Source organism: Globicephala melas, chromosome 20, assembly GCF_963455315.2.
Source record: "Globicephala melas chromosome 20, mGloMel1.2, whole genome shotgun sequence".
In the NCBI taxonomy this organism is placed as follows: Eukaryota; Metazoa; Chordata; class Mammalia; order Artiodactyla; family Delphinidae; genus Globicephala; species Globicephala melas.
This window is the reverse complement of record NC_083333.1, coordinates 32784081-32805162: the sequence shown is the minus strand read 5'-3', so window position 1 is coordinate 32805162 and position 21082 is coordinate 32784081. Positions and strand designations below refer to the sequence as shown.

Below are 21082 nucleotides of genomic sequence, written 5' to 3'. Positions count from 1 at the left end.
GCAGAGAAATCTGAGTCCCCAGGGCCGCTTTTGGGTGGCGCTACATGGACCTCGGGGGAGGCAGAGGCAGAGACCCCTGCACTAGTAAGGACCTATATCCTGCTGTCCTAGCTTGGCCACTGCAGCCCCCACCCCAAGGGAGAAGGGTGACAGGCATCAGGGAAACAACCCCTGGCCCCCTGGGCCCACCGAGCACCCTGAATAACAAGTCCAGCCTGGTCTCTGAGCACCCAGTGATTCTCTGTGAGAGGCATTAGGTGCCTGAGCAAACCCTGCTATTTGCTTAAAGCGGCCACCTGGAGACTAAGGAAACTGTGTCTTCCAGAACCCCAGGAGGCCTTGACCCCTGTCATCAGTTGGGAACATGAACAGCTGGCTCCAGATTTCCAGCCCAGAAATGCCAAGGAGCCCAGGGTGGGGCAAGGGGTAGTGCTTTGCTGAAAGGGCAGTTGGAAATGTGGGAGGAATCCTGGAAAACGGGAAGTGCCCCGAGACTGGAGCACCCTTTTTAGAAAAAGGTGGATTGTGCAAACTATAGGTCACGGAACTCAAAAAGATCCCAGATTCTCAAATGGATCCTAAAGACTTGTGCAGAAGTCTGAGAGAGTGATGGGGAGGTCAGGCGAGGGCTTAAGGACAGGGCTGCCAGGCCAGGCCTCTCTGGGATCTGGTGTCTGTGCTGCGGCATTTACACACTTCCTCTTGGTGCCTGGGCAGGGAGGATGGAGCCATGTGGGTAGCCTGGCAGACGCCAGGGTCCCTGGAATTGGCGGGGAGGGGGGTGGGGGCGTCTGTGGGGGTGAGAAGCACGTGAGTCAGCTCTGGATCTCCCTCTGCTGCATCCTCTGTGACCATTTCATGAGCCTGGACGAAGGCCAAATCCTACCAGGCTCCGATGGAATCTTGTAAGGTCTTGCACGGGTTTCAGCAGGGCAACTCAGGATGCCCAGCAGACCCACCTCCTAACGCCAAGCCTAAGGGCCAAGTGGGCTCCAGGGACCCAGGGTGATCCCCAGTGGCACACTCCACCCATTTCCAGGTCTGAGGCACTTTAGGGCCACCTACAGGCTGGAGCAGATCAGGGGGAGGTGGAGGGGCCAGGACCCCCAACAGGAGGCCTGGGCCAGGGAGCTGCCTGGGAAGGCAAGGCCCAGGATCTTCACAGAGCCTTCAGGTAGGACTTCAAGGTCAGGTGGGAGCACCATGGCAGCATCCCATGTGTTGTATACAAGGCGGGAGAAGTCGGGCCCGATGGTCCCAGAGGTGCAGTCACCCGCAGCATGGAACAGAGGGCCCCATCCTTGGGGGGTGGGGTGAGGGGAGCCCCAGTTGTCACACCAGCTGCCCTGGAAAGATGGAGGAGCTCAGAGCATAAGCAGCCTTTCCAGGTCACTGGCGGGTGGGGGAGGCCCCGTGACCACGAATGCCTGGGCTGGGGGGTGTCCCTGGGCCTGGAACCACTCCCTGCCCCTAGGAAAAGGCAGCAGGATCAGCAGGCCACACCCAGCCCCAGGTGGCCAACAGTCCCCTCTGCTAAGAAAAGGCACACCCAGAGATCTGCTGCTGGCTAATCAGTAACCTCATGGGCCACAGGCTTGGCCAGTGGGGCTCTCTGGTCAAGGGGCTGCCTACCCTGTCCTTGGACCCTTCCTACAATGAGGGCCAGCCGGGGGCACGTCCTCAAGGAGGACACCTAGGTGGCGTGGGGGATGCTGGGCACACCCATCTGGGAGCCTGGCAGCTCCTGGGCCTGTCCTGAGCCGTCCCACCGAGAGGGTGGCATTCCCAGACCTAGTGTCCCCTTCTGGTCCCTCAGAGCCAAGGGAGGGGGCTCCAGGTAGGACCTGGAGACCCAGGCCAGAAGGGGTGGGCCCCCATGGGTCACAGGAACTATGTGCCTTCCCAGAGTGGACACTCAAAATGCCCTGCAGCCACCTGCCCTCCCGCTCTGCCCAAAGCCCCAGGGGCCTCCTGCCATGGGCCAGTGAGGAAGGAATCTACCGCCCCCTCCCGGGCCCCGCTGAGATGGAGCTTCCCCAAGAGAAGGAAGACAGCGGTCCTTGGAGCAGGAGGGCACTAGGCAGGGCCTGCAAGCTTGGGCGGCCACGGCCATCTGTAAACACCACTCTGGCACCAGGCCACCTCTCGCACCTCGCCCCTGGCTCCACGACACAGCTCCCTGAGCCCCCTCTAAGGGAGCAGCTGACACCAACTGCTGCAGGTTGCAAAACACATCCTCCTGCCTGCTGGGCAGCCTCTCACAGGGCTGCTGTGCCCACTTATGGTACACACCTCACTCCCACCTGCCCAGGCCAGGGGCTGCATGTGCTATTGAAGACCGCCAAAGTTTAAGGGCAAGGAGTTCCACAGGCGCCCCACACCAGCTCCCAGGTGAAGATCTGGTACCAGCCACGCAGCAGCTGCTGCCCCTGCAAGCAGGACAGGCAATGCCCAGAGCCCCCTGTGCTGCCTCTGGGCTGCTGTCTGCAGTGGGATCTCAGAGGACAGCCCCCTGCATATAGTGCCCACCTGACAAACAACTCCACACACAGGGCCAGGACAATGCATTTTTCCCAGCAGCCACAGCGGGGCATGTACACTCTTGGTAGTTTCTAGAGTCCTCCCTGGGGCTGAACGGGCAGTGGCTGCCCCTCCCTCTCCATCTCAGCAGGTCCATCCACATCTGTCCCAGAACGGAGTTGGCCATGTAGTGCGGGTGCCCAGTTCTGCTCCGAGGCCACTCTGTCCGCTGAGCCTGGGTGCTTCGCGAGGAGCAGGTAGAGCCCCCCTCGGGGCCCGGGACCCCTGTCCACAGTCCTCTGGGCGGCTACTCCAGAACCACGGTGCCGCCCACCGCCTCTAGGGCCGCCTTGATCTTCTCGGCCTCGGCCTTGGCCACATTGGCTTTGATTTCCTGAGGCAGGGATTCCACCAGCTTCTTTGCCTGCCAGAGAGCAAAGTCAGAACCTGGCCTGGGCCTGGGCAGGCCTGAGAGCTGTCAGTGACGGTGGGAGAGGGCTGTGCGGTGCACGGAGCCTCACCTGGACGAGGTTGATGCCCTGGACGAAGTTCTTGATTTCCTTGATCAGCTTCACCTTGTCCACAGGTTTTGCCTCTGTCAGGCGGACGGTGAAATGCGTCTGTTCTTTTGGTTTGGGGATGTCTTCTTCTGCTGCCTGGGGGACGGAGGGAGGGAGGAAGTGGGTGGCGAGATGAGAAAGGATGAGGTGAAGCAAGCAGATTCACTCCTGGGCCACCATGTCCTGTAACCCCAAAGGCAAGGCCCAGGCCGGCTGCCCAGCAAAGCCTACGATCCCAGTGGGAGGCCACAGCAGGCCAGGTAGACCCAGGCTGCCCAACTGGGTGCTCTTCCTCCCTCACCCACTCCACTCCATCTCTCCAGAGACTGCTCGAAAACTGCCTTCTGTCCCCACCACCCAGCACTCTAGTTTCCTTGTCCTTTAAAAATTGTAACTTACGAGACAAGGAAGAGCGACACCAAAAGTGCTCTGCACATAAAATAACGCTACAGAAAAGCAGTGTTGGTGCAGTGGTCAGCCAAGCCCAAGGTTACATACTGATGACAAATATACAATCAGCTTCAGCTCCACCAAGTGACCAACAATGGGACGACCGGGCATGACAGAGCTCCTACTGTCACGAGTGAAGACTGCAGCGCCCCTAGAGCAAGGACCACATGACCCAACAGCCTGGGGCAGTCCTGGTTTGGGTCTGCTGCCTAATTATTAACAGCACCCCTTTATTCTTAAAAGTGCTCCAGTTTAGACAAGTTACACAGTAATTCTCTCTTTCCTTGCCCCAAATGTTCAGACTGTAAAGCCACCTTCCAGTTCACAGTAGAGGGAGAAGTGGATGACGCTGGTGGAACCATCAGACACATCTGGGACGTGGGACGTTCCACAGGACCCCTGACTTGGTTTCCTTAGTAGGTGATGGCTGGGGGGACGGGGCTGAGGGCAGCGACCCAGATTTAAGAGGCTTGAGAAACCCAACAACCAAATGCAACACACAGACCTTGTTTGGATTTGAGTAAACCGACTGTTTTAAAGAAAGTCTGGAACTATTAGCAAAACTTGAAAGGGCTGGGATAGAAAACCCTGCTAATTGTACTTGTTGTGCAAAAAAGCTCACGGCAAGGATGCTGGTCAGAATGGATGCTGCAGCACACGAGGCAAAACAGATCTGAAATCTGCCTCAATCTTCAAGAGATGGGAGAAACAAATATGGCAAAACCTTTACGATTATTGAGGCTGGGAGATGGATATATGGGTAATTGTATTATCATTCCTCCTTTTGTTACAAGTTCGAGACTTGTAACAAAAATTACAAATAACCCAAACCAAACCATACCCAAAATTAGTTTGTGGACTCAAGTCTTCTGGTTTCCACAAAGAGACCCAAACTTGCCCCAGCCATCCAGAGGATGGGGCTGCCCCTCACCTCCCCCACTCTGTGCTCCAGACTGACATGCTCTATGGCCCACGTGCCTGCCATCCCTCTGCCTCGCTGTCATCCTCAACTCCTCAAGTTTTCCCTCAGAGTCACCTCCTCATTGCAGCCTTCCTTGAAACTGTAACCCTCCCCGTTTCTTAAGTTTCTTCCTTTTTCTTTTCCCCGTTGTTTGATAAAATTTCTTTTTTTCTCGTTTTCTCTCCTTTGGCTGTTCCCCTTCTACTAGGAACGTGGTCTTCATATGGGCAGGGACCTGCACATCCTTGGCAGGGAGGAGGTCCCAGGGAGGCTGCAGGGGCACCCATAGCCAGAAAGCGCACGCAGACTCGCAGCGTGTGTTTGGTTGATGCAGAAGCCAGATGAGGGACGAAGAGAGAAACCTGGCTACGTGAGGTGAGGCAAGACGGCAGCTGGACACCAGAGAAACACCTCTTTGTGCACGGGACCCCAGCCTGATCTCACCTCGGGGGCTGCTGCGGCAGGGGCAGCACCAGGCACCACGCCACCCATCGGCATGAACCCCACATCCTGGATCTTCAACGTTTTCTGCAGGAACAGAGAAAGGTAGTTTCAGGAGCTGGCCATCACACCAAGACACGCTCAGGGACATGCCTGGCAAGATCCTTGCATTCATGGAGCACCCTTTGGACAATTTACCAAATTCCCAAATACCCCAGGAAAGGGCCCCAGACCTCCCTACCCGGCCTGGGCCATGATACCTTCAGGAGCTCGTTGAGGTCTGAGATCTCCAGCAGCGTGAGGCTGGCAATGTCCTGGACCAGCTGCTGGATCTTGGGGGGGTACTCCTTGGGGGTGTTATCCAGGGGGGCACCAGCAAGGGCCTCCCCCCCTCGATGGCTGCTGCATCTCATCAGGCGCACGGAGCAGACACGAGGTACCTGTTGCCTAACCCCCATTCAAACAGAGTCATCAGCCTGGCACAAGCAGGTGACACGGACCAGGCAGGTAGGTGCCATGAGCTCAGAAGATCTAGCTCCTTGGTCCTGACTCAGGTTCTCAGACTCCAGGGTCCACGTGGATAAGAAAGGGATTTCCCAGCTACTTTATGTTCTTCAAAGGGCCTTAGAAACCCACGTAACTGTAATGCAGACACGCTACCCACGACGTTGTTTCCGGCTTGGATGAACTATACCAACCCACAAAGGTAAGGCAATTACTTGAACGCATTTTGCGGCACAAAGCCTTTCAGAACCTAGGGCCCCTGGCGGCAGAACGCCAGATCCACTCATGGAAGTCCTACCATGTCACTGTGATGCCGGGGAAACTGAAGCTCGGAAATAATCAGGGACCGGTCCAAGGTCATCCTGGGCCACGCCGGAACTATCGGCGGCCCCCGCGGTTAGGGGATCGTCAGGAGGGGGCCCCGCGCCCACCACCCCCGTAGGGACCCACCGAGTCCGGGGTGGCCCCACGCCCGCGGACGCCGCCCCGACCTGCACCCTCAGTGCCCGGCTGCCCGGCCCTCGGCGGCCTGCGGTACCTGGCGAGGCGGAGGGCGGCGGCTCGAAGCCTAAGACACGGCCCCCACAGGAGGCTTGCGGCCGCCGGCAGCATCGCTCCACAAGCGAGAAGGTCACACGCGGCTCCCAGTAGGAGGGACGCTCTAGCTGCCCGGACCGCCGAGCATACGCGCTGGGGGAGGACGCTCTAGCCGCCAAGACCGTCGAGCATACGCTGTGGGGAGGGCGCTCTAGCCGCCAGGACCGCCGAGCATGCGAGCTGGGTGTCGGGGGAGGACGCTCTAGCCGCCAGGACCGCCGAACATAGGGGTTGGGGATGACGCTCTAGCCGCCCGGGCCATCGGGCATAGGAGCTGGGGGAGGACGCTCTAGCCGCCAGGGCCATCGGGTATAGGAGCTAGGGAGGACGCTCTAGCCGCCAGGGCCGCCGAGCAAACGAGCTGGAGGAGGACGCTCTCACCTCGACTTGCCTCCTCTCGCTCCCAGATTACCCCGAAGACGATGGACGGGACACGCGCAGACAACTCTTTGGCGGCGGCCGGACAGCGGCTGGCCCGAGCTCTCCGCCCCGGGGGGTGAATGAAGCCCAGAGAAGGCTGAGCCACGGCGTGGGTTCCGTCCGAGTCGGGGAGGCGGGCTGGATCCCCGGGCAGTCCCACTAGGGACGACCGGCCGGGACTTGGCCCTGTTGGACGGCACAGTGATGCCTGCACCCGACCCCGGGCTCGTGAAGTTTGCGCTACCGCAGGGCGGGCTCGAGGGTCCCCAGTTCCCTTCCTGGGTAGCTTCGCCCCGGGGGTCCGGCTGTCCGTGGCCTGTGGTCACCTGGCGGCAGGAGCGCCCCTACCCTCTGGGCCGCCTTCTCCTCGGTTTCCTCCTGTACCTAAACGGCTGCCTTTCCGGCCAGCACGGGCGCACCTTTTGTCCTTCCGTCCTGGCCACCCTGGAAGCCAGGCCGCCGCCCTCCGCCTGGACCAGACCCGCAGGGAGCTCGGTACTCGGCTTACAGCGTCTGCTAAGGGTTGTGATTGAGCCCGGAAGGGGTCAGACGGGGTCCTGGGAGAAGAGCATTTGTAAGCCTGGGCTCTGTCTCCACCTGCCAGAAGCCTCTGCACCCCTGCCTTAGTCCAGCTCCTAAACATCTGGCACATGGGGTATCCCAAGCCCTTCAGGTCCTGGGGCCTTTCCTCTTTAGATGCAACAGAGAGCATGCCCCCTCGCTGCTGTCCCAGACGCCACAGATGATTTCCTAAGATCCCAGGCAGAACAGCCCTGACTTTAGATCAGAGCCAGGAGACAGGGCTGCCCTCGGCCCAGCACCTCTGTGATTCTGGCCATTCCTTTGACGTGAGCTCTGTGCCTATTAAACTAGTCCATTCCTTCGCAGACAAGCTAAAATGGGGGTCACCCAAGAGGTTTGTCCAAAGTCTGTGAAATGTTCTGAATCCTGAATGCAAAAGGCTGCGAGTCTGCATTGTCTTAAATGTTTTCTTCTAGGCTACGACTCTCAACTGGCATCCCAGACTCAGACTGGAGTCAGGGCAGCACAGGGCTGGGTGGAGACAGGACAGCTCCTCAGTGCTCAGTCTCAGGGAGGAAAACAGCAGATCTCAAGGCAGAGCAGCATCTACCAGTTGAGACTCCTGTGGAGCTGGGCCTGGGGCGAGGGGCAGCTGGCCTGTGGGGAGGCACCTTATACACCCCTGTCCACAGCTGGACCAGCTGCTCAGCACCTCTCTCTGCAGACACCCGAATACTTGTTGAAAGACATTTTATTATCACTGTTCCATTCTGTCTACTCAGGGCACTGGATGAGATGACGGCTCAGAAGCAGAGAAGCTGGAGACAGGCCCCACCCTTCCTGTGAGGGCCAGAGCACCCCTGCTGACAGCCTGCAGGGGAGGACTCTGGGGAGCACTCAAGCTAGTCACAGGCCACAGGCCCTAAGGTGTCCTGGGTGGGAACGGGAGGGCATGAGCTGTGTGGGGCAGAGACCCCACTCCACCTGGCCCTCTCGGGACCCGACGTGCTGGGCTGGGGGCTTCCTCTCAGAGAAAGTCCTTCCCTACCACCCTCCCTGCTGAGGCCCAGCCCTGGGGAGAGGAGCCAGACACCAACTCAAGAAGACAGGGACAAGGATGGGGCCTGGGGGGGGGACGAGAAGCCAGCAGGTGAGGACAAAGACGGAAAAGGGCCAGGGTGAAGGGTCACCCTGCCCGTGCAGAGCAGGGACACTACACGCAGAGGGGAGAGAGCGAGGCAGAAGGACGACGCTAGTTAGAGACGGAGGCGGTGGTTTTGGAGAACCGTAGTGTTACTCTGGATGGGGAGCTCCCAGCCGTGGTCAGTCAAACGAGATGAGCTGGGCTTCGCTGCCCTGTGGCGGTGGCCCCTGTGGCGGCGGCTGCTGGGCCACTGGGGGCTGCTGCTGAGGAGGGCCGCTAGAGGGCGCCATCTGCTGGGGGGGGACACATGGCCCATCGGTCTGTCCTCCCTCTCCAGGCCCCAGCCACCCCACCCTATACCGGCTCCTCTCCAGAACACGCCACATCCCAGCCTTGCCCTGGTACTCAGGCCCCTCGAGCCCACGCTCCCGACTCCCTGCACGCTTCCTGTCCCCAGCAGAGCCCAGACCCCAGGTGTTCCCGATTCATGTCTGTGGACCGGAGATGATGTGACCTTGGGCTTTTTAGTAAATGCGTGGTTTGGCACCTGTAGGTGTTGCTAAGTGTCTGTCCTGGTCCTGCCCGCAGAGCAGCCGTCCTGCCCCACACTGGCTGCACTTCCCAGGGCAGCCCCGCTGCTGAGGGGGGTCCACAGCAAAACCTGTCCCCTGTCATGACCCACGGTGTTGGCCCCGGGAGAGGCTCACCTGCGGGTACACGGGCTGCTGCCCCGAGATGTAGGGCTGCTGCGGGGGCGGCAGAGGTGCGTCTTGGCCGGGGAGGGTGGGCATAAGATTCTGTGGAGGATAAAACAACCCCACACTGAGAAAGGAGCTCTGTAACCAGATAAACGCCAACCAGCGAGGAGAGAGCAGTGGAGGGGACGTGGGGCGATGAGCAGAGAGTGGAGCCTGCCCAGCACTGCCCCCACCCGATGCCCCCACAACCTCTCACCTGCATGCCGTAAGGCTGGTAGCCCATGGACACTGACTGGCTCCCCATGTAGCCCATGGTGCTGGACTGTGGAGGCTGGGAGATGGCCGGGAGGCTCTGCGGGGCCTGGGAAGCCACGTTCTATGGAGGGGAGGAGGCAATGGAAGAAGGCTGAGCCCAGTTGCCCCAGTGGCCTTGTAGGGGAGGGGGCGGCCTTCCCACCTACCTGATAGCCCTGCGTGGGAGTGGGCTGGTAGGATGAGTAGGCTGGGCTGGTGGTGGGCCCGGTGGGGCCCTGAGGGGCTGCCTGCGTGCCAGCGGCCCCTGCTGTGTACATGTAAGCGCTTACCATGCTGGGATCTGGAGGAAAAGAGGAAAGAGCTCACCACCCCGAAGTGGCGAGGACGGTGGGGGCCCTCTTCTGACCTTTCCTTCTCTTTATGACTTTTGGAACCAAGTTTGTGTTTCACATTCTCACGAAACGAAAGTAAGTGAAATCAACAAAGATAGCAAAGGACCCCCAGAATGTCACACTCTCCGAAGACCAGTGACACCCAAACAGGGGTTGTCTGCAAGATGACGGGCCAGTGCTCTTTGGGAAGTCAGTGTCACAGAATGCCAGGGCAGACCAAGGAACATTCTAGATTAAAGGAGGTGAGAGAAGCAGGACAGCTAAACATGTGACGGGTTTCCTGTTGGCACAAACGGGGTACTGGGACTGTGTGGGAGCTGAGCCGGCTATGGACACAGTCACAACACGGCCTCAGAGCCCTTGTTCCGGCATCTGTACCCAGGCCGTGGGGAGCATCCTGGTTTAGCAAATGCACCGAGGCCTCTAGGAGTAAAAGGCGTCACGCCTGCCGTGCACCCTAAATCGGGTCAGAAGAAAAAGTGTGTGTGGAGAGGGTAAGTGCTGACAAGGAAATGTCTGGGAATCTGAAAAATTCTTTGTACCATTCTGCCAACTGTTTTGTAACTCTGAAATCACACTGAAATAATAAAAGAAGAAAGAGATAGTGGTCCAGGGCTCATCTGGGCTGTTGGCCCTCTGCCCATCCGCCCCACCCCCACCCCGTTACCTGCTGCGGCCCCAGGCATGCTGGGGTAGGGGCCGCTGGTGGCTGGGGCCGGCTGGCTCATGTACATGGTGTGCATGGGAGAGCCCTCCACTGAGCCCGCCGGGCTGAAGGTCCCCGCAAAGCTTGCTGGGCCAGAGGGCTGGTACAGCACGCCCCCCGCTGCAGGCATGGCCTGGAGCTGAGGATAGAGAGACGGCTTTCAGAGCAGTTCTCAGTTACCAGGGTGCCTGGAGGGAGTGGGACGTGTGGCAGGCACGTGCCTGGGCATAGGGCAGGGAGAAGGCTGGCATCTGGGCCCGCATCTGGATGGTCTGCTTCTGCTGCTCCAGGCGCATCTGCCGCTCCTTCTCCTGCTCCTGCAGGCGCTGGATGGCCAGCTGCCGCTGCACCTCCAGGTACTCCTGTGGGCCATGAGGCAGCCGTCAGTGCTGGCTTTGCCCCCCACACCCCCAGGGCTGGGCCGCCGCTGCTGCACCTGCTTCTTCTGCCGCATGATCTCCAGCTTCTGGGCCAGCTGGATCTGGCGCTGGCGCTCGGCCTCCTCGGCTGCGCGGCGCAGCTTCTCCCGGTGCTCCTCCCGCAGGGCACTGAGTGCCCCCCGGGCATCACGGATCTGCGCCAGCTTGTCCTGCAGCCCCTCGTAGTACACTGTGGGGAGAGGGCAGAGCGGGGGCCTTGGCAATGGCTCCCCAGCTGAGCGCTTGTCAACAGGGCACAGCTGGCATAAGGGCTCCAGGGTGGGTGGGCAAGCACGCACGCACGCACACACTTCCTCCAGCTGACTGTCCGGCGCTCAGTGGGACGTTTCCTGCCACTGGGACTATTTCTTGTAGAACCCAAGGTCCCTCAGGGCAGCCCTGCCCACACGACCCCAGGCCTGATGACGCCTGGTGGAGGGCACCCACTGCCCCGAGGGGATGTGGCCGGCCCCTGACGGGAGCCCCCGTGGCCCCAGAGGGACGCCCGGGAGGGTGTGTGCGGCACCTACGCCTGCGCTCATCCAGCTGGTTGAGCAGCTCGAGCAGCTGGGGGTGCATGCCGTTGATGGACTGGAAAAGGGACAGCACGGCTGAGTCGTTGGTGATGCTGCGGCCCCGCACGTGGTTGCTCTTCATGCGGTTGACAAAGGTGGTGACGGCATTCTGCAGGGCTTTCAGGAACTGTGCGTGGCTCTCCTCCGACTCCCCATTCTGGTATTGCTGCTGGGGCACAGGGGGTCTGGCTGAGTGCCTCCTTTGCCCCCAGGTCCCCGAGCAGGGGCAGGGACCCACCATCTGGCCGCTGAGCTCCGAACCTGCTGCACATCTGACTTGGTCCTCCCGGTGGGTCTGCAAGGGGCACCCTCAGCACCCGGTTCACACGTGAGGAAACTAAGGCCCAGGGAGGCTTGGGTTTTACCCAGAGACGCAGTGTGGCCGAGACAAGGCTGTCCTGGCTCTAGCCTCTTATTCCCCTGGGCACCAAAGTGCAGAGCCCCAGAATATTCCAATCCATTCAGAGTAGGGCGCGAGTAGCCGAGCTCTGGCCCACAGCCAGCCCAGCGAGGTTCAACGGAGAGCCATGAGCTGCAATGGCCTGCCTCCAGGAGGTCACTGAGGACACAGCTCGGCGCTCCTGATAGATGCCTGGGCAGGGCCTAGCACACTGCGCTCCGGGAGGCCAAGTATGCCCCCAGCCTGAGGAGGGAGCCATGGCTTACCTCACTAAAGGGGCCTCCGGCCGGATTTACAGGTTGAGGGTCTGTCTCCGGGAGGGAAGTCTGGAAGACACCAGAGAGTGACTGGGACTCCGCCCCTGGCCTGTCCTGGCAGCCCCCTCCCAAGGGACCATGGCCAGGAGCCTGAGAGCAGCCCCCTTACCTCCACACTGGCAGGGACTGTGTGTGCCTCCCCAGGCTGGGCGGCGGGCTCTGCCAGAGGCACCGGTGCAGATGGCGTGGGGCTCTTCCGAGCCTCCTCCTGCTTCTTCTCCCAGTAGTTCCGGTTGAGGTACCGGGCGAGCTGCACAGGCAAGAGGGGGTCACTCCCAAGGGCCAGGAGGCAGCAAGGGGAAAGCACCACACACAGGGTGTCCTCACCTCGGGGTCGATGTCTTCAGCCAGAGGCGCCGACGAGTTCTAGGGAGATGTGGGGGGTGTGAGGCGTCATAGGCCGGAGCAGCAGCAACCCTGGCCATCGCTCAGGAGGCCTGGATGACGCAGCCATGACAGTGGACCCTAGAGGCTGGCCAAAGCCTGTCTGAACCCCAAGGGGCTCCAAAACCGTAGAAAGGGCGCAGTGTGGTGCCCCACCAGCCCTCCCACGAACCACAGGTACAGGTGGGCAGGTGGCAGGGCTGCTCTCAGCCCCACCCACAGAGCCCTGCAGAGTTTGCAAGTGACTTTCTAAACCTTTTCTCCCACCTGCCACCCACCCCCTTTTTACAAAGAGAACTGAGGCCAAAGAGAGGCTGGGTCCATCCCCAAAAAGCAGACCTGTGACGGCCCCACTGAAGGCCAGAAAAACGCAAAGCCCCTTTGACCCCAGGGGTTCTCACCTCCTCCTGCTCTTGGGGGTGTGAAAGAGACCAGGGTCTCGACAGTGAGACCGCCAGCCTTTACAGTGCCCTCTATCCCACAAGGGTCCCGACCAGGGAGCTGAGACCCGTGGGCGCCAGGCCGCACCCTGCCCCTGCCCATGAGACATGTGCCTCTAGGTTGGGGCACCACCCCCCCGCCTCCCCACCCCACCATGGGAAGGGGGTCCAAGCCAGTGGGGCTGAGCCGGAGGGCGGGCTCACCACGGGCGAAGAGTACAGGCTGCTGGCGGGGGGTGCTGACGAGGCCACAGGTGTGGGCTCCGCCTTGGGGTACGCGGCATAGGCCGACTTCTGTCTCTGCAGGAGAACCAGGAGAAGGGTGTCGCGAGGGTGCCCCTGGACTCCCCTGGCAGCCCCAGACTCAGCGAGGCCACCCCCGGCTCACCATCCTCTCCTTCTCCTCGGCCTCGGACTGCGACAGGGCCAGGGCCAGCTGCAGCTCCTCTTCCTCTTGCAGGGCCGTCTCATCCCTCTTCGGGGGCAGCTGAGGATGGCAGGGCAGGGTGAGCCGGGCCCAGGGCTGAGGCGCCCCCGCAGGCCCGGGCAGTACCTGGGACTGCTGCGACAGGGGGCTGGTCAGGTACTCCGGGGGCAGCTCCGTCGTCGAGGCAGCCTTTCCCTCCGCTTTCCTGGAGGAGACAGGACGCTGTACGTTATCGGGCACTGTACCCCTGGCCCCCCACAAGTTCTCAGGACACAGCCTGGGGCTTCCCTCTGACGTCCCCACAGAAGGAAGACGGGGGTTCCACAGACCACATTCCAGAGAAAAGCTGGACCCTCAAACCAGCTGTCACCTCTGGGCTGTGGAGCCCTGGGTAAGTCACTGGCCTAAGCTACAGCTCCCCCTCCTGCAAATGGGGCTCAAACACCCGCCTGGCTCCGGCTTTCCACAGAAAAGGACCTCCCGGTGGAGCAGCCTGCAGACACCACTTCACCAAGGGATCAGATTCCATCACTGATGCTGGGACAGATGGACAGCACAGGCTCCCAGGCCAGAACCTGTCTCTAACCACGAGGAAACCTTGGACCCAAACCTAGGGATGTGCCACAACAGCCTAGGCCCCTCAGCGACGTCCTCGTCACAAAAAATGAAGCAAATAAAACATGCTGGGTTAGGAAACTGATGTGGTGGCTGGGTCCTGACAGGACAAAACCGCCGCAGGATGTTACTGGGACACGGGAACCCTGGACAGGGACTGGGCAGTAGGTGTCAGAACCACGCTGATGCTAAATGCCCCAACTCGACAGCCGGCAGCAGTCACATGGGGAAAGTTCCTCCAGGGAAGCGCACGTAGGAGGTCGAGGCGAGGAGGACAGGGTGCCTGCAGCTCACTCTCAACTGGTTCAGGACACAACGTGTATGTGTCTGGACACGCAGGCAGATGCGGGGAGGGCAGGTGTGATGGAGTCAATGGGGCCGAGGGACCCAGGCTGTGGGAGGAGCAGGGTGTGTGTGTGGTCTCCAGACTGTTCCTGCATCTCTTCTCTAAGTGTCACTCCCAAACTAAGACGTTACAAAAAGAAACCTGAGCAATTAGCTAGCAGGTCTCAGAGCCGGGGGCCCTGCTGGGCTCTGTCCAAGTCTGCCGCTCCCCCCGCCTCCTTCGCCCGCCCCCGATTACCAAGGTAGAAGCTGGCTCCGCTCAGTGTCCAAGGGGACTTACTTGTTGAGCTGCTCGTAGCAGGGCTCGCACACACGCACCTCCTTCTCGATGCCAAACTTGGGGATGGTGGAATACTTGGAGGAGCATTTGCCGCAGAAGATCTGGCCGCATGCCCGGCAGTGGTGCTGCGACACGGGACAGGTCAGGGCAGCCTGGCCGGCCACCCCTCACACCCACACCCCGCCCAGCACCGCCCACTGCAGGACGCGCCAGACCAGGTCTCCCAGGCCAGGGTGGGCAGAAGGCAAGCCCAGGAGGCCACAAAGGCCCTGGGGGAACAGGGTGCACTTGCAAGCTCTCAACTGTAGCCTCCACTTTGAGGAAAAGAAGTCAGATTACGAAGAAAAATTCACAAAAAACATGCATGAGTTGTCCCGATAAACGAGTTTTGCTGGACGGTGAGTCCGGTGAGTCTGCTCAGATGCCCCAGGCCCCAGCCTTTGCCATGGCCAGCCTGGGCTTCGGTGGGAAGAGGGAGGGTCCAAGCTGCACAGGCCAAGTCAGCTGAGGAGACTTGGCCAAGGGGCTATTGGCCGAGGCAACGCAGACCCAAACCCCCAGCCCCGGGCGTGGGGTATACTCCCGTTCCCAGAGGGGTGCAGCCTTGCCCGAACTTCCCCTGACAGCACTGACCATCAGACACCAACCCTAGGTGACCACAACTCCCTACACTGCCAGGTCCCAGCCAAGACAGAAAGGCCCGTGCGTGGGTGCGGTGGCCTTGTGATGACAGCAGGTGGCCTGGGGTCTGCCCCGGCCAGGCGTGGAGCCAGGTCCCTCCCCAAGGCGGGTGCACTCACCTTGCGGGTCATGACCCCGAACTGCACTCGGCACCGGTGGCACTCCTCAGCATCCACCCAGTCGGGGGCCTGGGGACAGGCAGAGTCGGGTCACATAGTCCCTGCCCTCCCTGCCGATCCCCGCTTCCCACAGGTGTGTGCAAGGGACTGGAGCCAACTCACTGCAGGCATGACTCGAGGAAGGATCCCCCTCCAAAACAGTCTTCCTTTCTTTCTAAAGACCTTACAGCAAGACTTCCTTCCCACAGCTTTGGGGATATATAAGTATTTGTCTTCACGGCTGTGGGAACCACAGTCCTAAGGCACCTTGAACTGGGTTCCTGTCTCAACCTGCAGACACAGCTGCATATTCTACTGAAAAAAGTCAAGCTTTCTCGTTCTTGAGACAGATCAGCAGCTCACCTGCTGCCAACAAGCCCAGATCCCAGGGCTTCCCTTCTGCCTTCTCAAAGCAGCCTAACTCCTAGACCTCCAGCACCCCGTGAACTCACTCTCTCCGCCGCAAACATGGCATCGCTCTCCTTGAACTCCGGGAAGACGTGTCCTGGAGAAAGGAGGCCGCTGTTACCGCCAAGTGCTGCCTAGTGGGCGAGGCCCATAGCCTCACCTGCCCGAACCCATCTGCCCTGAGGCCTCCAGAGCTGCATCCTAGCTCTTGGCATCTGCCTCCCCAAACAGACAGAAGAGCCCAGAGCCCCGGGGCAGCAGGCACGGTGACCCCACACTGGGCAAGGGCGCCTTGGGGCACAGCTCAGCCGGCCCGCCCCCCAGCTGGGGTGGCTCCCCACAGGCCGCTCTGTCCTGGGGACCACACACAGAGACAGGCATTGCTCCCACCTCCTCAAGGCCTCGTAGACATTCCCCAGTCCATCTGGCTCCTGGTCCCGCACCCCAGCCAGGCATGCTTCCCAGAGCTCTTAGAAGTTGGAGTTCCTAAGCTGTTTTTTGAGACATGGACCCCTTGGGAATCCCATGAAAACTTTGTTTTTGTTTTTGGCCATGCCGTGTGGCTTATGGGGATCTTAGTTCCCCAACCAGGGGTCCACCCAGGCCCCCAGCAGTGAAAGCCTGGAATCTTAACCACTGAATCGGCAGGGAATTCCCCCCCGTAAAGCTTTGCGCGTTCTCTCTCGTGTATAAGGTCCAGGGATTGGGAGCTTGAGGCCAGCTCACCGACCTCATCACACAGTGTCTGCACGGTCCTGCCGACCCCGCGGCCAGCAGGCGCTGCCCCCGCTCCCACTCCATGCCTCATCTTCAGGGCCAGAGGACCTGCCCTCCCCCACCGCAGCACAGGTGAGAGAGGCCCCAGCCCAGCCCTCTCATTCCATGCCTGGTGAGAGCACCAGCAAATCCTCCAAACAAGGCCTGAATCCACCGCCCTCCTTGCCAAAGCCCACCACCTCTCCACTGGCACCGCAACAGCCGGGAGGAACGCGCGGTGGGCCTTAAGAAGCACACCTCAGCTGCCACACCCCCACTTACAACTCTCTAGGAGTTTCCGCTGTGCCCAGAGCACAGTGCTACCCCCACTGCGCACGGGGCGGGCACAGCCACCCTTGGGCCCGCCTTGTGCAGGGCAGCCCCTCACCTCCTGGTGGCATGTCCCAGGCCTGGCGCTGGACCCTGCTGCTCCCCACTACCCTGACTCACCTTCCACCTTCATGATCTGGTACGTGTCCTGAACGACCTTGTATTTGGGCTCGTTCCGGAATGCATGCGCCCAGGCCTGAATCAGGTACAGGATCTTGTTTCGGACGTTTACTTCCACCTGCCTCTGTGGAGAAGGGAGGAAAGAAGATAAGAACCTTGGGAGAGGCAGGTGCCAAAGAGACATCTCGGCACGAAAAAGCAGCTGGCAAGACCCCAACACTCCGAGCAACTGGGGCTGGCAGAGGTGGGGCGGGTCCCCCAAGTGGGGCACCAGGGCCATGTAGTGACCCACTCCCCAGACCCAGGCCTACTTTAGGAAGCCCTGTCCCCAAGGACAAATCCATTGCACCTGTCTGCCCACTCAGGACTTGGACTTATCTTTAACCGCCTAGGTGAAGCTGCGCATCCCTCAGGTGGAGGCTCTCAAACCCCTACTGCCCCGTAACTACCTGCCTCTCCCCACCCCATCACCGTGCCCTACAGGACACTGACTGCCTAGCGAGCTCCTCAGCCTGTAACCCACTCTGTTGCCAGCTAAGGCCAGCCTCTGACAGGCAGAGCCAATCAGGCCTGGGCTGAGGAAGCAGATGCACGGTCGGCTGGCCCCCTCCTTCCAGTCATAGGCAGCGCGGGCAGGCGGGGGAGTGGCTCCAGAAAGTTCCCCACATACAGAGCCACCACCACCACCAAGCTAAAGCACAGACAACCACATTTCTAGAGCTCTCTCAGGAGCCTATCCACACACGATGCTCAGGATGGCGGGTCAAGGAAGCTGCTTCAAGACACCAAGCACAGCTCACGCGCCAGGGCTCCCACTCTCCCCTGTAATCGGGGTCTGGTCAGCGGACCCCTTTCCGGTAGCCCTGCCCCTGTGAGGACTCAGACCATGTACAGTGTGAACAGGACACGATTGTGCCAGGACAAGGAGGGCGGGTTCTAACTCCTCTGCTGTCACCCAGGCCAGAGCAGGGGCTGGCCAAGTCACCAGTCAGGGCTTTGGAGAAGCCCCGCCGTCAGCTCAGCCCCAGACGGGCTCCTGGCTGTGAGGCCCACAGGCCCCCAAAGGGCCCAGGCCACAGTGGCGGCGGAGTTGGTGCTGGGGCTTCACTCCCTGGTTGCCACCCAGGGCACCCACACCCTCAGCTCCGTGGGATGCCCCTCACCCACGGGGGGCTGGGGGGTGTGTAAAACCCACTGCCCTGGCGTCCCTGCTCTGCTGTTGCTGTTCCCTAACTCTCCCTCCACAAGCACTCATGTGCCTCCCTGCTCAGAATTCTACCCGAGCCTTTGGGGACCCCAGGCCTCCACTTACAACCTCTGCCTATGGCACACAGCTCCCTCCCCACCTTCTCCACTGCTCAGTGAGCATCCCCTGCCCTTCAAGACTCAGCTCCTGCCCCCCAGGAAGCCTTCCCAACTTTGCAGGAGGAGTGGGGTCTCCTCCACACCCCCAGATGCAGCCCCGCTGACTTCTGGGAAGGCCTGACCTCACAAGGCAGGGACCACGAACACTCGCCTTCCAGCCCTCCAGCACCTGGCACTGTTCCCACCAGCAAAGCCCCAAGAAGCCCGTGTGGTGGCGCACCCCAGTCTGGGCCTCCCTGCTCCCCACAGAGCGCCCACCTTCAGCAGCTCCTTCAGCTCCTCCATGGTCTGCTTGTTCGCCACCTCATCATGAACCGTCTGGCCACAGTTCTTCACCACGGACTCCATGACCTGCAGGCCCCAAGGTGGGGTAGACTTAAGTCTCTGGTCAGGGCAGGAACTCCCCGTCCTGGACGGGCCCACCTCCCCACAAGAAGGCAGGCCTCAACAGGGCCCTCAGGCCACCCAGCCGGACAAGAAAGCCCGCGTTACAGCCTCTGAGGCAGGAAGCAGCCAGGGGTACACCTGCTTTTTCTAACTCTGTGTTTTATCACCAGGGACAGACACTGGAGTCAACCTCAGGGCCCACACATGTCAGCCTCAGGTGGAACAGCTGAGGCATTGCTCCCAGCCCTGCCCCACGGCCCCAGTGCCTCCACTTCTGGCGGTGTGCCCATCCCTGCTATCCCCACCAGTGCCACCTGGCGTACAGGGTCTGATTACCTCTAGGGCATACAAGGCCACGTGGGGATTCTTGTCATTGACTTTCTTCTTGATGGAGCTCACTGCATATTTTGCTCTGACAGAAAAAGGCATTGATAAAAGCAGAAAGAGAAAAAGAGAAAGAAAACAGCCTCTAAGGCTGAGAAAAGCCCACCCACCATCTGGTCCCTGAGACACTCCCCAGGCAAATGTCCAGGTAACTGTGCCCTCCCAAGCTGTACAGAGAAAGTCCTTTAATCGTCCCAAGATCTCAAAAACCCCAGCACACAGACCACACAGTCCTCCACCAGGGCCTCACACGGTTGGCTTCCATCCGGGCAGGATCTTGGAAGATGAGCGGACACCAAGCAACCCTAGTCCACGGGGTGGCCACCCCATTGCTTTTGAGGGAGCACTTACTGCGTGTCCCCCTGGCGGATCAGGTCACAGATCTGGAGGATGGACTCCCAGTCGGTCTCCAGAAGAAGTTGGCTGGTCGCTTTGTCTAAGACAGAAACTCACCATTACAGGGGCTCATCCTGCTCTGTGATTCCCCAGGTGGCCCCCCACCTCAGCAACAGGCAGGAGGGACTGCCCCCTTCCCATTTTAGACATTTGGACCAAACAGAAAACTACTGAAAATGCTCCTGACACCTGACAATAACCATGAAAGCACTGTCCTTCCTGAAAGACAGACAAACAGGTTGGAAAATAACAATGGAGAACGCTGTTGTGAGCTTTTTACGTGCCAAGTGCTGTTCCAAACATTTTTACGTGAACTCACTCAATTCTCACACAACCTTAAGAGTTAGGTGGTATTTCCACCTTCTCTGAAGACAGAGAAACTGAAACAGAGAGGTGAGGTCACTGCCTGAAGTCACAAAGCTTGCTGGGGCAAAGCCAGAATTCAACACTATACTCAGCTGTTTCTCAACAGAGAGAACTCTGCTGCCTCATCCCTCAGAGTCCCTGGTTTTTCAGAAGCTTAACCTATTTGATTAGGTCTCAGCTGAGGCATGGCTGGAGAGGCATGCAGCAGAGACCCCAGTGCTCTGTTTCACGTGTTTTGTGAGGCGCAGACAGGATCGACCCGCCAAGGATTCTCCAGCTACCACCTCTAGTCTATGTCGCTGTGGCCTCAGACAGACAGATGTGCTGCTCAGGGGTTGCTCTCCAGCCCAGCCAGTACCATCTTCCCTGGAGTTGTACAAATGGTCAACATGGATCTGGGAGTAACTTCTGGACTAACCACTGAAGACCTGAACAACCTCATAAGCTGAGCTCCTCGGCCTGTATGTTCAATGAGCAAGAAAGGCACCTCATCTGAGGTCCCTCTGAAACCATATTCAAGGAACAAGGAGGGCAGGCTCGGGTTGACCATTCCAGTACCCAGAGCACCGATCCCAAACACAGAGCACACACGGTTTCATGGAGTGGTGGGGGCTCGCCCATAAAAATCGATTTTCCTTCCTAAAATCTGTGACCTCCAGGAGGCTCAGAAGGATCAGCTATCCACCCCAGAAAACAGAGGAAACGCCTTCCTAGCCCTGGGCGCTTCCGGGAGCCCAGTGGGGACACAGGGCGCAGGTCTGGGTCCCTGGGGAAGCAGCGCTCCAAAGAGCTTGGCAGGACCTACAGAGGACATTGCTGGCTCCACCCTCTGGGGCCCATGTATGTGTCAGAACTCCCAAATCCCATGCAACCTAGGTTTCGGTATGGAGAGTCTACTGAGATTTTACTATTTCACTGAGTCACCCGTTTTCGTGACTCAGGACGTGAGGCCTGTTCGGCCAGACGCTGGTGGTCGTTTCCCCAAGGCTCCTGGCCCGTCTCCTACGCGGACCCTCATTTACTCGGCCGGCGCCGGGGCCGCGCCCCGGACCGCCGGCCCTGCGTCGCCTGCGCGCCCGCCCAGGGCCCGGGTGGCACGGCGGTCGCCCCGGAGCGCTGGGGCCCAGGGGCTTTCGCTCCGGGGGCGGGGGCCGCGTTACCTAGGAGACGCTCGAAGGTGCCGCTGCCGCGCCCCATGGCGACCCAGGAACCCGACCTGACGCCGCAGCTCTCCCCGCTGCGAGCCGGCGCGCCCCCGACTTCCGCTTCCGCCTGCCGTCTCGAGTGCGCGCACGCGCACGTCGCTGGCCTGCTCGCGAGCCGCGGGGAGGCGGGCCTTTCCGCTCGCCCCAGACGCTG

General features: G+C 60.3%; 2 protein-coding genes across 6 annotated transcripts; both read right to left on the bottom strand.

Annotated features, from left to right (window-relative positions):
- Window positions 1–2689: 2689 nt before the first annotated feature.
- On the bottom strand, window positions 2690–6161 carry MRPL12 (mitochondrial ribosomal protein L12). 2 transcript variants are annotated; one of them, XM_030843219.2, is made up of 5 exons: window positions 5975–6161; window positions 5193–5379; window positions 4936–5019; window positions 3042–3176; window positions 2690–2944 (listed from the first exon to the last, which is right to left on the bottom strand). In XM_030843219.2, exons 1-5 carry the CDS (start codon window positions 6046–6048, stop codon window positions 2828–2830), a joined length of 597 nt encoding a protein of 198 aa, XP_030699079.1. In that variant the 5' UTR covers window positions 6049–6161; the 3' UTR covers window positions 2690–2827. The 2 variants fall into 2 exon arrangements, with proteins under 2 accessions (XP_030699079.1, XP_060146414.1); XM_060290431.2 differs by having other exon boundaries at window positions 5193–5620; window positions 5975–6113.
- Window positions 6162–7708: 1547 nt separating this feature from the next.
- Window positions 7709–21035, bottom strand: HGS (hepatocyte growth factor-regulated tyrosine kinase substrate). 4 transcript variants are annotated; one of them, XM_060290425.1, is made up of 22 exons: window positions 20884–21035; window positions 19313–19397; window positions 18914–18989; window positions 18449–18541; window positions 16826–16949; window positions 15664–15716; window positions 15173–15241; window positions 14373–14497; window positions 13259–13337; window positions 13094–13192; window positions 12910–13005; window positions 12209–12247; window positions 11991–12131; window positions 11831–11890; window positions 11120–11333; window positions 10607–10779; window positions 10392–10532; window positions 10132–10309; window positions 9279–9412; window positions 9074–9193; window positions 8827–8916; window positions 7709–8412 (listed from the first exon to the last, which is right to left on the bottom strand). In XM_060290425.1, exons 1-22 carry the CDS (start codon window positions 20918–20920, stop codon window positions 8299–8301), a joined length of 2340 nt encoding a protein of 779 aa, XP_060146408.1. In that variant the 5' UTR covers window positions 20921–21035; the 3' UTR covers window positions 7709–8298. The 4 variants fall into 4 exon arrangements, with proteins under 4 accessions (XP_060146408.1, XP_060146406.1, XP_060146407.1 ...); XM_060290423.1 differs by having other exon boundaries at window positions 7709–8409; window positions 20884–21011; XM_060290424.1 differs by having other exon boundaries at window positions 11120–11330; window positions 20884–21011.
- Window positions 21036–21082: the final 47 nt, after the last annotated feature.

Excerpts from the sequence above, each read along its gene's own strand:
- MRPL12 (XM_030843219.2), bottom strand. The coding sequence starts at position 6,048 with ATGCTGCCGGCGGCCGCAAGCCTCCTGTGGGGGCCGTGTCTTAGGCTT. Across the intron at positions 3,177-4,935 it reads CTGCCGCAGCAGCCCCCGAG|GCAGCAGAAGAAGACATCCC; the intron begins GTGAGATCAGGC and ends TCCGTCCCCCAG. Across the intron at positions 2,945-3,041 it reads AGGGCATCAACCTCGTCCAG|GCAAAGAAGCTGGTGGAATC; the intron begins GTGAGGCTCCGT and ends GCTCTCTGGCAG.
- HGS (XM_060290425.1), bottom strand. The coding sequence starts at position 20,920 with ATGGGGCGCGGCAGCGGCACCTTCGAGCGTCTCCTAG. Across the intron at positions 18,990-19,312 it reads ATCCGCCAGGGGGACACGCA|AGCAAAATATGCAGTGAGCT; the intron begins GTAAGTGCTCCC and ends TTTTTCTGTCAG. Across the intron at positions 15,242-15,663 it reads CCATGTTTGCGGCGGAGAGA|GCCCCCGACTGGGTGGATGC; the intron begins GTGAGTTCACGG and ends GCCTGTCCCCAG.